At 37.4% G+C, this 14,840-nt stretch overlaps 1 protein-coding gene across 1 annotated transcript in view; it reads right to left on the reverse strand.

Annotated features, from left to right (window-relative positions):
* Window positions 1-14,840, reverse strand: part of ABLIM1 (actin binding LIM protein 1) — a 284,912-nt gene that overhangs the window by 58,857 nt on the left and 211,215 nt on the right. Inside the window, exons 7-8 of the mRNA XM_069099028.1 lie at window positions 9,018-9,105; window positions 3,369-3,427 (exon numbers count right to left, since the gene is read on the reverse strand). Coding sequence (XP_068955129.1) covers window positions 3,369-3,427; window positions 9,018-9,105 — 147 coding nt within the window. The remainder of the gene's footprint in view (window positions 1-3,368; window positions 3,428-9,017; window positions 9,106-14,840) is intronic.

Genomic DNA, 14,840 nt, shown 5'->3' on the forward strand with positions numbered 1-14,840 from the left:
ATATGTATATATATATATATATATACATATATATGAATACCAAATATTATATATATATATATGATTGTCCTATAGAATCTGCTCTTTGAGGACTGGTATAGCTTTCTTTTTGCTTTTGGATCCCTGGTATCTAGCACTGTGCCTGGGTTATAATAGGAATTTAAAGTGCTTCTTGATTGACTGACTACAGAATGGAACTCCCCAGCCCAATTAACTTTGGTCTGACTATTCTTATGACACATTGATAAATAAGACTCCTGAGAAGTTCTTAAGAATCTCTTTTTACAAACTTTGCCCGAGTTATAAAATAGAAAGTCTGTGGATTACTCAGTGGGGATACTGAGCAGTTGTTTTTTTCCTCCATTTTACTATGGAAACTGCGCTAAGGTCATACACTGCACAGTGTTTGACTCAGGAATTGGCCACTGTAGAAATGCTCTCAAGAGACCACAAGATTAATTTCATCTATTCACAAGTTACTTTCCTAATGATGCTGCCTTCAGGGTTATCTATGTTAGTGAATACTCTGTAGGGACAACTGGAAGAGATAGACAGACCCACACTGCAGGTCACCATTATATTCTGGAGAGACGTGGGACTCTTGGCACTAGGTTTAGAGCTGGAAGGGACCTTAGAGCTCATTGAGTCTAGCCTTTTTTATTGTATGGATGGGAAAAATGAGATCTAGGTGGGAAGAACTAACTTGCTCAGGGTCATAAGTATTAATGTGAACCCAGAGACTTCAATTCTAAATTCACTGCCCTTTCCTCTGGACCATGATGCCTGTTTTCACTACCACATCCTCTAGAGGTGAGGGAACTCAGTAGTTGTTGAACTGGGACCCTCTGACAGGAGAGCTAGGCTGAACTAGAGAATTATTGAATCTAAAGCGTGAAAACACTGGGCTATTCTTGCCCAGTATGCATGAAGGAAAAAAAAAGTGATCTTATATATATATATATATATATATATATATATATATATATAAAATACACATAGATATATACATATGAATATGTGTCTATATAGATATACCTAAGTATGTATGTGTGTATATATATACACACCTATATATATTTCTATATGTATTCATCAGGATTTTTCATATGCTTATCCAGTTATTTGTATAAAGATGATTTTTAAAATTCTTGAATCCTGCTTTTTATCAGCTTCCTGAAATGATCTGCAAATAGAAGAAATCCTTAAGGGGGGGTGGGGTGGGGAAGTTAACTTCCATTTAGTCTAGCCTCTTAACATGTCCATCTTTACCTTTAAAAGATTTCACTAAGGACTAGGGTAAAATGATGGATCAAGAGGCCCACAACATCATAGCAATGATAGGCGATGTGAGCAACGCTAACCAAGTGGTTTCTGGGTAGCATGGCATTACCATCCTATGGCTATGTCCTATTACACTTCCAATTTGAGAATAAAAGCCTTAATCAGTCCTTTCATTGTGATATCAGGGTTTTATGTAATCAATTTCCAGATCATTCACATGTAAAATATTCTGGAGGCAGGTCAATACTCAGGGATCTTTATACTTTGCAGATTTGGTAGTGGTGATACATAAGGGTTAAATGATGTTCTGTAGTCTCTTCTGTGTCCTCACTCAGATAGCAGTGCAAAACCCTCTCCATCTTTTCCTGCTACCTTCCATTTTGTAAGAGTCTTTGCTATTTTCTTGACTTTTGCCCAAGAAGTATGTTTGTACATCCCAGAGAAGGAAAAATGCCCAAAACATGTGAGTTGTAAAACATTGTCATCTGATTTGAGGCAGTAAAGGTGCCATTGTGGACTTAGAATCAGGAAGACCCAAGGTCTAGTCCTACACAACTGACTAGGTGGCCCTGGGCAAGTTAATTAGCCACACAGCCTCAGTTTCTTCGTAAATAGAATCAGGGGACTGGACTTGATATCCTCCAGACAGAGGTACCTTCCTGTTCTTATGATTTGGCAGACTGGAGTTGAAATAAAAAAGCACAAAAGATAACGTGTGTGTATGTGTGTGTGTGTGTGTGTGTGTGTGTGTGTGTGTGTGTGTGTGTGTATAATTAGGTGAAACAAAGACACCGGAAAGGAATAGCTGCAACTCCTAGTGTAACTGGCAAAACCTAGTGAAAACAAAGCCCACTGCCTTTTCTGAAGGTTACTATGCCTAAGTAAGTGACATTAACCACTATGCCTACATTACCAATTCTCACTGCTGTGGTAATGAGTTCAGTAAATTTGTCAGTTAGCTAAAATGCTTCTTCTACTGGCAAAGGGCAAACTAATAAAACAAATAGGACAATCAAATGTGAACTCCTAAAGAAAGTTCAGGCAACCCTTCTTTCTGACACCAAGCTGGGAGAAATAAACTCCAGACCCTCTTAGTTCAGGGCCACCAAAGTAAGCTTCATTCAGCAATGTGGGCACTGGGCTTGGTCTCAAACATCCAAAGCCTATTATTTTTTTTTTTGTCTTTTTGGAGGGGGGAAGGCAGGGTAATTGGGACTAAGTAATGTGCCCAAGGTCACACAGCTTGTGTTAAGTGTCTGAGGTCGCCTTTGAACTCGGGTCTTCCTGGTTTGGATTAGAAGGGGCTTTCAAGTGGAGACTGAATGACCATTTGTAGAATGTGTCATAGTAGGGATTGTTTTTCAGATGTGAATTGGTCCAAATGGCTACTAAGGTTCCTTCGTAGTGTGAACAGTAATAGCTAGCATTTGTATACTTCCTTAAGGTTCAAAAAAACACTTTATCTCTTTTGGTCCTTACAATAACCCTGGGAGGTAGATGCTATTATTAGACCCAACTTACAGATGAGAAAACTAAAGGCTGATGGTGTCACATGACTTATTTGGAGTCACACAGCTAGTGTCTGAGGCAGGATTTGAACTCAAGCAGTCTGCTTCAGGTCCAACACATTAGTTCCCGTAGTACTTAGCTTTCCAGTCTTTGATTATGCAAGAGAACAAGCCTGTGGATGCTGAGGCTACTTTGCCAATTTTGGTTTTGAGGGGTTCATTTTGACAATTACTAACATTCAAGTTATGAATTATAACTTTCTTTAGGTTGAAATGGGAATCTCTTTTGTTCTAAATTCAACAAAGACTACAGTATGACTAGCAGATTGCAAAGATATTGAATACAAAGACCATATGACTTCTTTTTACCACCTGTATTGTTCAAATTTCCCTTGATGTACTTTTTTGGAAACTGTTTTAGTAAGGCAAGACTAACATTCATCACTATCATTTGGAGTAATAAGCTAGAAGCAGATACTGATGGACAGGAGAAATCATTTTCACCCAAGGGTTACCCGATACCCAAAACAATCTGATTTGTCAATGGATCTAAGCCCTAAGTTCTCAAACTTCCCTTACCCGGAGTTTTTCCTCTGTCTTAGTGGACTGTTTACAGTCTGGATGCCAAACGGTAGAACCTGGGAAGACAAAATCCATTGGTTAAAAGTAAAAAAGCTCCAGAAGGAAGAAGAAGCCATAAAATTGTTGAGCACTGTTTACATCCTCACCCCCCTCCCACTTCTCAAACAATAGAGTAAGAAACCTCCCAAGAGGTTTTGGATGAGTTTTCCATAGCAAATCTTAATTTACTCTAAAGAGGTTATAGTTATCCCTTGCAGAAAACATTGATTACTCTAAAATGTCCTGATGCATTTTATTCATGACTCTATCAGCATACTCTGAAACTATACAGACATATGCATACACACATACACTCACAGATATATGTATATAATTGCATGTAAATAAATCTACAGATGATACTATTTCTCTCTCTTCCTCTCTCTTTACCTCCCTACTCCAATTTCATCATTGTTTGTAACTTCAGATGGGGAAATTACCTGCAACAATGAAAGTAGGCAGCTCTTTTGTAATTTAAAGCCTTATAAAGTTACCTGGGGCACTGACAGGTTGAATGACTTGCCCATGGTAGCGAGCTTGTGCCAAAGGTAGGATTTGAACCCAATTCCTTCTGAATTTGAGAGTGGCCCTCTTTGTCCTATGCCAGACTATCTCTCTCTATACTACATTGGGAAGTGGGGTAGGGCTAGCCCTAGGACTTCATTGTAGGTAGTATATGGTCCCTCTATCAATGCAGGTAGGAAAATGTTTTACAACACGTGATCATAAAGAGTGGCCCATCGTATCAAGATGTAAATTAACTTGCTTAAAGATCAGACCAGCTGGTATGTACCAAAGATGAGACTTGAATCGAGGTCATCTTGACTCCAATACCAGATCTCTATCCATTTTGCCATGATGTTTCTTACTAACACATTATAATTTCATAAATGCAAGACATGTTTATGTGATATTAAAACAACCAGTAAATTCAGTGGCAGGAAAAAAAAGAGGCAACCAGGATGAGTGATATCATATAACTGAAATGTTAATTAATTGTCTGGATTAAATAAGCAATGAGAAACATCTTAATAAACATAATATGAACTGTATCAAACAGATTTGAATATGAATTTTTACATTGTTATTTAAATATAGAAACTTTAAGAAAGTAAAAGTACCAATTTGCTCATTGTTTTCTCTTTTCCAACTGCATACTTAAAATTCTTTTTAAAAAATAGTATAATCAAAATTTTTTTACTTCTATTCTCCATTTTGCATCATTTTGCATGACTTTCCATATTTCTTTGCATTCTTCATAAACTGTCTATTTCTAAAAGTCAAATAATATGCTCTCACATTGACATATTATATCATAATTTATTTAGACATTCTCCAATCGTTGGACATATAGGTCACCACTTTTATATCATGAGTAAATACCTATCAATATTTTTGATCACGTTTTTCTTTTTAACAATCTCCTTAGTGTATAGTCTCAGTAGCTCAGTAGCTGGGTGACAGGCAATGACTAATCTTATAATTAACTATATATTCCCAGATTACTATGCTAAGAACATTCACCAAATTATAGTACTTTCAACACTATACAGGAATAACTAACACTCCATCAGCACTGAATTTTATAATTCTGGTTACTTTGTCCATTAGATCAGGATAAGATAGTATCTCAAAATGGTTTTATTTATAAGGCTTTGCTAGAAATCACTTTACTTTTTATCTTTAGAGTTAATAAACCAATGAATGTGAATCTCTGGATGAGGTCACATCTCTATGTACATTAAAGACTAAAACCTACATGAGAATGAGATCTGCCCAGGTTCAGAGAAAAGTTTAAAGGTTGTAAAAAACTTTAAAAGTTAATTAAAGCTTCACTGTATAGAAGTTGTATAAGCCTGGACAAGTCATCTGACCTGTTGGTGTCTCCATTTCCTCATTTATAAATGAAGAATTGGACTAGGGGCGGCTAGGTGGCACAGTGCCGGCCCTGGAGTCAGGAGGACCCGAGTTTGGTACTGGCCTTAGACACTTAACACCCACACAAAAATACTAGCCGTGTAACCTTGGGCAAGTTACTTAACCCCAGTTGCCCTCCAAAAAAAAAAAGGCAAAAAAAAAAAAAGAATTGGAGTAAATGACATCTAAAAATTCTTGTAGTTTTCAACTCCATGATCCTTTGATAAGTTAATAACAGTCTTCCCATCTATGAAAATTATGTGAGCTTGGTATCTAGAAGTGAAAAGAGATTTGGAATGGAGTGACTTTGGAATCAGACTACTTGGGTTCATATCCTAGCTTTGATATTTATTACTTGTATGATCTTGAGTAAGTCATTTTTTGAGGCCTTATTTTCCTCACTTGCAAAATAAGAGGATTGAACTCAATGACCTCGAAGAGACTTTTTAGTTCTAAATCTATGATCCTTAGAGGCAGGTAGGTGATACATTGATTGGTTAGAGGGGTGTGCCTGATGTTAGTCAGATATGTGTTCAAATATGTACTCAGACATTTGTGACCTTGAACAAGTCACATAACAGCTGTCTGCCTCAACTTCCTCATCTGAAAACTAGCGATAATAGTATTATCTCCCAAGGTTGTTGTGAGGATCAAATGAGATAACATACGTTTTTGCAAACCCCAAAACAGCTACATAAATTCTAGCTATTATTGTTATTTTTGGTGTTAATATTATTACTATTATTATTACTATTTGGGGAACTTGCTAGTCAAGTCATTTTAACCTCACTGGGACTGTGTACTCTTCTATAAAATGGGGTAGTTAGAGTTGAAGTCTCTATAGTACTTCTCAGTTCTAACATTTTATGATAAAAAATATTTTTATTAGTATTGTGAGTGCCTTAAACTCTTTTAAAGTCAATGGCACTTACATATGTATGTATGTATGTGTATATATGTATACACAAACTTTAAAGTAATTTAGAGTTTAAATTAACTTCTAAGTGGTTTTGTGCAATAGTATATAACACTACAATAGTCTAAAATACTATGTAACTGATGGCAAGAAAAATAGATTTAAAAATCAAACTATTATTGTCCACTAATGTCTGTTTAACAAGCATTTCCCTCTCCCAAATAGTTTTCATTCCATCATGTAAAAATTGAAGTCATTTTAGTTCCATGAAAAGCAGAGGAAGTCCTGTTAATGCAAAGCAAGCTACTGAGGAGAGCCAAGGTCAGATCCCAGGAAAGTTTGCATTTTGAAGGCTCTCGAGTACCGGGCTAAAGCCCAGAACACCAGGGCTGCTTCTGATTGCCAGCAGCACACAATGTAAACATTCTCATCAGGAGGTCAGAAACACACATGGAATGTGACTCAGAGTCTCAGATATTTGGCTTTGAGTTTAAGCTGCGGAAGAAGAAGTCACTCATTCTTCTCAAGGGAAGTGTTGAAAGAATGGGCAAAGTGTACCAAAGGTTGTCTTGGAATAGAGTCTCAGGGTAATTTCTGGGTCTTGGGATTTTTCCCTTCCTAACACATGGTCTAGTATTGTTAATATAGTGTGCCAGAGTGGTTACAGGGGTTTTAAAATCACCTCCTCCATTCAATTCCCAAGACTTTTTAAAATGATGTGGTCCAGACCCCTTGGAACCTATGCAACTCATTCACCAATGGATATAAAAATCTCCCAATTTCCTCTAACTCCCTAATTTTAGAAAGACATCATCAGTATTCCACGAAGTCCTAACATGTTGACTACAAACCACAAGAAAAACAAGGCTGTTCATCTTTGAGTGTGCCAGTTCTGTTAGGGTTGCAGACAGGGCACATCTGCCCAAAGGCAAAGGCATCACAATGAAATTCATGTGACAACAATAGATTTTGGCATTCTTCCTGGTCATGGGTCACCCACTCGGAGTAACTTGGTAAAGTGGAAAGAGGTTTGGACCTGGCAGCCTATGGCATGGGTTTGGTCTTTATTCTACCGCTATCTGGCTGTGAGATCTTGGGAAAGTCCCCTAACTTCTCTAACTCACTTTCCTCATCGGGTTGAACCTCTCAGAACTAAGGGATGTAAACTCCTTGAGGGCGGGGATATTTTGTCTTTCTTTTTTATCCTCAGTGCTCAATATAGTGCCTTGCTTACAGTCAGCACTTAATAAATGCATGAAACTGTAAGTGTCAGGAGGTGTGGTTAGTATTAAAAATTTAGTGATCTGTGGCCATTATTTTGCAAAGTGTCTCCAAAATCCTATTATATGAGGGTCTTTAGAATGGGAACGTGACTATAAAAATTGCATTTTGGCAGGATAGGACAAATAACAAAAATTTGTCTTATATGGAGACTAATTTCTACAAGCATCTCCTATGTGCATGAAAAATTCAAATCATTTTCAAAACGCAGATAAAAACATATGATTACTATGCAATGAAGAAAGGTAAGATACAATGCCCTAACAGTCTAGGTACCATGATTACAAAAAAAAAAAAAAAAAAAGAGAGAGAGCAGCGTTTCCTGGGTACTTGCTAGTTATGTTCATAAGCTCTTTTCTAACTAGAGAGATTTATTTTTTCCTTCTAAAAATAGCAAAAAGCTTAATGAGGAAAAGATTTTTTCCTATTTCCTTTCTATGTTTTTAGAGAAGTAAAAAAAAAAAAAAAGCAAAAATCACCCAATAAACCCCAAACTGAAAACATTTTCATACTGGAGAAATTGCTCAAAATTATGTTCCAAATGACCCTCTAGAAATGAATACTGGATCCATGTCTTCTCCACCCCGAGATTCCTCCCTCAAGGACTCTGGACTCTTCCTCTGAGGCTGTGGATGTGAGAGTTGTGGTAGTTTAATGGGACAAAGGAAAAAGTGATGCAACCTGACTATTACAGAAACGTTTCATATAGCCTATATCAGATTATTTGTTGTCTGGGGGGGGGTAGGGAGAAAAACATTTGGAATTCAAACTCTTATAAGAGTGAATGCTGAAAACTATTTTTATGTTTAATTGGGAAAAAAATAAAATACTATTAACCTAACCTGATCAAAGGAAACTAATGGGGGGGGGGTGGAGGGGAGGTAGGAGGGGGAAAAGAGAAAAAGGGGGAAGCTAAAAAATACCTGATTGAAACCAAAGGCGTTGAAGGACCGTGAAGAAAGGAGAGGGAAAACACCTATCAAGCAATTTGATTTCATAAACTCTAGTTCATCCAGATCTTTTTTTTTTTTGATGAACATTTTGAGGATAGAGGAGAGGCAAGGTGATTGATTGTCTTTAACCTTCAGTATTAGAATGGCAGATTTTTATACTTATTCAAAACTATTCTACTCCATGCTGACACAAAGTGAAAGGGATTCTGTATATTGGCTTATGCCCGAAGACAGGTATGGCTACCTCTGCTGGTCTGATTAATTAAGTAATTAGGTAGCTTCTGGTGCTAGTTATTAGGAATAGGGTCAGCTCAGAAGCTAATGAAGAGCCCTTTTCTAGAAAGTTTAACTGCTGTTCTTTGTTCTAAAACAGAGTTCTATTGGTGGTCAGAGAGGGATTAGGGGAAAGTGACTATAGTGTAAAAGAATGTATCAACAAAACAATGAAGTGAGGAAAACTCCACCAAAACGTTATTGCAAGTAGCAGGCTTGGTTTTATTTCTGAAATAGAAAAGACTCTCTGTTGTGAGTCCTTCTTACCTTGAAGATACATTTCCTCTCCTTCTGTGAACATTTGGTTGCACCTGCTGCATCGCGCACAGCTTGGATGGTAGTGTTTATCACCGGCCTACAAGGAAAAGGGGAGAGAGAAACCCTTTACTCCAGGCCATACTCCTCAGGCACTACTGTAGACCATCCTGGCCTTGTCTGTTTCTAGCTTTCTGGAGTTAGGCAGTAGGCAGGCTTAGGGAAGGTAGGAGTTGGGGAATAATTAGTAATTTCATGTCAAATTTACTACCCTAAGATTCCTGGAGGCTGAAGCCCAGAAGTCAGGACAGTTTGGCTCCAGAAGCCAGGATGCCTGTTATAACTGAACAAAGATGCTACTCCTCCGCTTTACTTGGTTTCAAGAAAGTTCATTCTTTGAACCTGGACTTCCTTGGTCTACATCAGGTTATACTCAATTTTAGCATGATGAGTGCACCAAGGGCTGAATTGAAATAACTCACACACCTCCCATAAACCTCACTTCAAAAAACAATTAAGAGGAGAAATTTCATTTCTTCAGACTACTGCTGACCAGTTAAAAAAACAAAATAAAACCAAATCTCTACTCCTCCCTTCCTTTTAAATAGGTTGCAATCTGTTCTCTTCCCAAATCTAGTGCCTCTAAACAGATTCCAATCTGCTTTCTTTGCTGAATAATCTGGAGCTAATCAAATCTAGCTAGCTAGCTAGCATCAAGAAGACAGATGACCATGATGGATTTCTGAAACTGCTTTTATCTGAGGGGACCACATTTCCTACAATGCTACATATGCCGATCCAATTACAATGTCTTCTTAAATTGGGATTTTTCTAAAGGCAAAGATTTTGCTTAGGTGGCCCTACATTATTCATAGGTATTTCACAATTCCTGAGATAACAGATGCATCATGGCAGGTGCCACAGGACACAAGACCAATTCTCTAGGCAGGTGCCAAGTCACATTATGTCTGTATGACAAAAAAGAAAAGGGAAAAAATCCTCTTTTTCCCTTGACAAGCAAAAAAAAAAAGACTCCAAATAATCAAATAACAACTAAAAACAAAACCCCCAAACTCTTTACCACTGAATAATTATTACCTAGTAGGGACAAAACTCCTTTGGGATCAAATCCTTTTATCAAGGTAATCGGAGAATTGTCAGTGGTAGATAACTGAGCACTAAGCATGTGCAGGATACCATAGAGAGATAGAATTAGATGTGGTCACTGACTGTGCTGGGATCTGCATGAAATATCAGCAGGAGAAGAGAGGTCAGAGCACTAAAGCCCCTCAGCAGAAACTACAAAAGCAGTTTAACAATCTCATCTGAGTGTGAGGCCAGGGTCAGCTACATAGCCTGTGGGGGAGAACAGCCTAAAGTCTTGACACAAATAAAAGCTGGAGATAAATTTCATAAACTTGGAGCTGGATGGGGCTTCAGAAGCTATCTAGTCCAAGTTCCTCATTTTATGGATGAGGAAACTGAGGCAAAGAGAAGTGAGGTGATTTGACCAAGGTCACACATATAGTAAGTGGTAAAGTCAGGATTTGAATCCAGGCACTCTGACTTTCCAGTTATATCTTGTTAACTTTACATCTTGTCACTACTATCATGATGAGTTCCTAGGATGGTACCTATAATCAGGTAGTCCTCATCTCCAGGAATGTCTTTTGTTCTCACTAAAATGTAAACTGGAGATCAAATTAAAAATAAAGTTGTTCTGCTTTGAATATTCCACTTCCATTATGGTTGAAGACAAAGCACCATTTATCCAAAGGCAAATGCATTATCATGAAATTCATGTGACAGCAATTAATTTTGGCGTTCTTCCCAGTCACAGGGTGTTTAATCAGACAGAACAACATGGTAGAATGGAAAGAACTCTGGACTTAGCATTCTTTGACATGGGTTTGAGTCTGTCACATTCTAAGTGTGTGACCTTGGGCAAGTCACTGAACTCCTGAACTTCTAATCATCAGTTTCCTTATTGAAGTTAAAATCATCTATCTTACTTAACCTCACAGGATCAAGGGATGTAATGTATGTGTGTATGTGATGATAATTGTAATGAGTACATGGGAATTCTAATGTGAGTGACCCTAAAGAAACTTTTATTATTCACAGTCATTTTCAACTTCAGTTCATTTATGATATAAGCAAACATAAAGAAAAAGGTTATGAAAATAGGGGGTTGGTAGTGGTAGTGGTGGTAGGAGAATTAAAGGAATCCCCAAACATCTAATTACTCCAAATCAGAACTGGGAAACATCAGATTATCAGACATAGAGTATCTTCTTATGAAGAGGGACAGAGATTGGAAAAGGAATGTTATGAAAAAGGAAAAGCTCACATTTACAATAAAAGTCACTCTTAAGCTTTACTGAGCACTTTTTTTTCACAGCAATCCTGTGAAGAAGTGATGAGGTAGGTAGTCCAAATATTTTCATTTCACCCACTGGGAGACCAAAGCTCAAAGAAGTTAATGGATTTGTCCAGTTACAAAATGCTAAGCATCACAACCTGGACCAAGGTAGGCTTGTAAATATTGGCAGACACACTTTTAAGGTTAATCTGTATTAACCTTTTCTTCAACATTTTTAAAGTCTGGAGACAAAACAAAGTATTGTATTCTGATCGGAAGGATCTGGTAATTTCTGAGGTCTAAATGCTCATACTGACAGTAGACCAACTGACTCTCAGTAGCTAGTATGCTTAAACTTAGATTTTACATCTTCAAGACCACTGATTTTTCTACAACAAACTGTGTTAACAGCACCAGCAAAGAGAAAAAGTCATATTCTGGCAAAGGTTACATCTTACCAAAAAACCAGAGGGGAGCATCTGGTTCACAAATGAGTCTTTGAAAGGTCTACACCCACACGGGGTACTAGCAATTATTGCTCTCTGAATGCTGTTTATTTAGTGATAATAAACTTACAAATTAGTTCTACCTTTCTGGCTATTAACACAATATTAAACCTGAAGTAAAGTGTAGTTTGAATGTTAGCTAACACCTCTCCTGGAACTACATTTAGGGAAGTATACTTACTAGAGTATCAAAAGTTCTCATTATAAGACAATCTCAATTGTAATGTAGTAACCTCATAGCATGAATCCCAAGGATAGAATATAGCAAGATTCTGGCATAGATAGGTGATACGTATACCAATACACATTTATTTGTATACAAAAAAATATGCATTTTATGATATGGAGGAATCATGAATTAGAAATCTATCTAGTTATGATCTTTCTTTGCTACAGATTGGAAGGGATACTGATGGGCTAATTTCAGTCTCCAACACTGTTTAGAGATATTGACTCCCTACATCTCACCTATGACACAATGTGTCTTTGGTGGTAATGGGGGAAAATTCCAAACTAATACCGCCACATGAAGACTTTGCCATTTATGAAAGAAGAGAATTATAAGAAGTAGCTTAATCATTATTATTTATATAGTCATTTTAAGCCTTAGCTTTATACTTTCATAAAAATAAAATTTTATTGCTATCCTTTTGTTTCTACATGTCTTTTCTATATATACATCACCCCTCCCACTCCGCTGTCCCCCAAATACCTGTTATTGTTCAGGCATTTTTCACTCATGTCTGATTCTTTGTGACCCCCACTTGGGGTTTTCTTGGCAAAGATATTGGTGTGGTTTGCCATTTCCTTCTGTAGTTTATTTTTACAGATGAGGAAATTGAGGCAAAAAGTGGTACATAATGTGCCCAGGGTCACACAACTAGTAAGTTTTTGAGGCCAGATCTGAACTCATGAAAATGAGTCTTCCTGACTACTCCTGGACTGACAGTCTATCCACTGTGCCACCTAGCTGCCCTCAATCCTGTATAATTACTTACTGTATAATTATAATGAACCAGCTTTGCCACAAAGAAAAGTTATGAAAATGCATTTCCCTCCCTCTTTGCAGAGGGACCATAGAGAGGGAAGAGGGCATTAGTTGTTGGATTTAATTGATATGCCAATTTGGTTGACTTTTTTTTCCTTTTCTTTTTTAGTCTCTTAAGAGATACCTCAGAGTGCAGGAAAGGAGAAAGATAATAGGAAATTAAGGTGATGTAGAAATAAAAGATAACAATCAAAAACAATTTAAAAAAATACATATGTATTGAGTGTTCCTATATCTGCTTTCCTGTGAAGTTCTAACAAAACTATGCTGTTCAAATACATGATTCCTTTTATTTCTATCACATTCACATCTGACTATATCTCTTTTTCTTCCCTCCCCACAGATTAACAAATATTAAAAAAAAAAAAGAGGGAGCATCAGATGGCTCATCCAGTGGGTGGGGGTGGTAGTGGGAAGGAAGAGTCACACTTAATTCAGCCTCTCTAGTCTTCTGTGTTCACTCCCACTTCTCCCTAGGATGGAATTCAGGGACTGGTGCTGAAAATATTTTTAGGCCTGCCATTTCCTAATACAAAAAGCTTTTAATGGTCTTAATTGATTCCCTTCCCAATTCATTTCAGGGTATAAAAATGCAAGAACAGAACACCTTCAAAAAAAAAAAAAAGACAAGATGAGAGGTTAAAAAAAAAAGCACACAAAGTTTCACAATCACTTATTCATCCCAAAGGACAGTCCATGCAAGAACAATTGAGAGAGCAAAACTAACAAATCCTTCTTCTCCCCAGTTTCTTTTTTATACTCCTCCCTGATCCCATTCCTGGTAGTCTCGGGTAGTTGGTAACCATGGAAACCACTGCTGTCTCTCCAGCAGCTGTTGGGGCAAATCCAAGAGATTAAAGGCCAAGAAGGATGCTGTACTGAAAGCCAGCCACATCTAGAGCAGCAGGAGGGAGCAGGATTCCAAAGTCTGACCCGATATGCATATGAAAAGGCATATGGTCACAGGGGAGAAAGAATGAAAAGAGCACAGGGCTAGGTGACAGGAGATCTCTAGCCCCCGGTATACTATGAGTTACTGTGAGGCCTTTAGTAAGTTAAATCATCTCTCTGGGCTTCATTTTCTTCCTGCAAAATGAGGAGGTTGGACAACAGCAGGAATTCTCAACCTGGGGTATGGTACTTGCTTCCCCCCCCCCCCCAAAAAAAATTGGACAATTGCATTTCAGTTGTTTCTTTTGTAATCATATGTATTTTATTTTATTCACTTAAAAACATTTTGAGAAGCCAGGCTTTGCCAGAATGTCAAGGGGATCAAAAACAGAAACATCAAATTAATTAGTATAATTAGTATCCTTCTTGTGTGAACTCTGTCTAGTACTCACTAACTTGATGCCCTACTATAGGAAGTGATCCATTTCCATATTACCGTTCTTCCTCTGAATGCAACCATAAGAAAAAAAAAGTCACAGTTCAATGGAAAGAGGTTCTTTCTCTTTAGAGAGGCAAATAAAGGAATTAGCAGTTTCTCTGTGAATCCAAAGATAATGAGAAGCATTATATCATAAGAGATTCGCTTTGCCTTAGTGTTCATGAAGAGTGAGACCAAACAGCCAACCAAGAAGATATCCATTTTGGTTACACATTCCCATCTTCATGATTTTTTCCCTCTCAAAAAAAAAAATAAACCAAAACAAAACGCAAAACCTCTTTGTGTTACTTTGTATTATTTATCTATCTATATATTATATCCTCACATTAGAATGGAAGCTCCCTAAGGAGACAGTAATTCTTTTGTTTTCTCATCTTTTTAATACCCAAATATGTAGATAGCAAAGTACCTTGAAGTTGAGTGGAACTGAAGATAATTAGGATCAGAGAGTCATAAGTTTTGAGGTTGAAGGGCTATCAGAGATCATCGTTTGACTCTTTACTTTTTTTTTTTGCACGAGGAAAATAGG

The sequence above is a fragment of the Petaurus breviceps genome, unplaced genomic scaffold (genome assembly GCF_028583685.1).
Source record: "Petaurus breviceps papuanus isolate PSGF00001 unplaced genomic scaffold, PetGlider_PUasm1.0 37, whole genome shotgun sequence".
Lineage (NCBI taxonomy): Eukaryota > Metazoa > Chordata > Mammalia > Diprotodontia > Petauridae > Petaurus > Petaurus breviceps.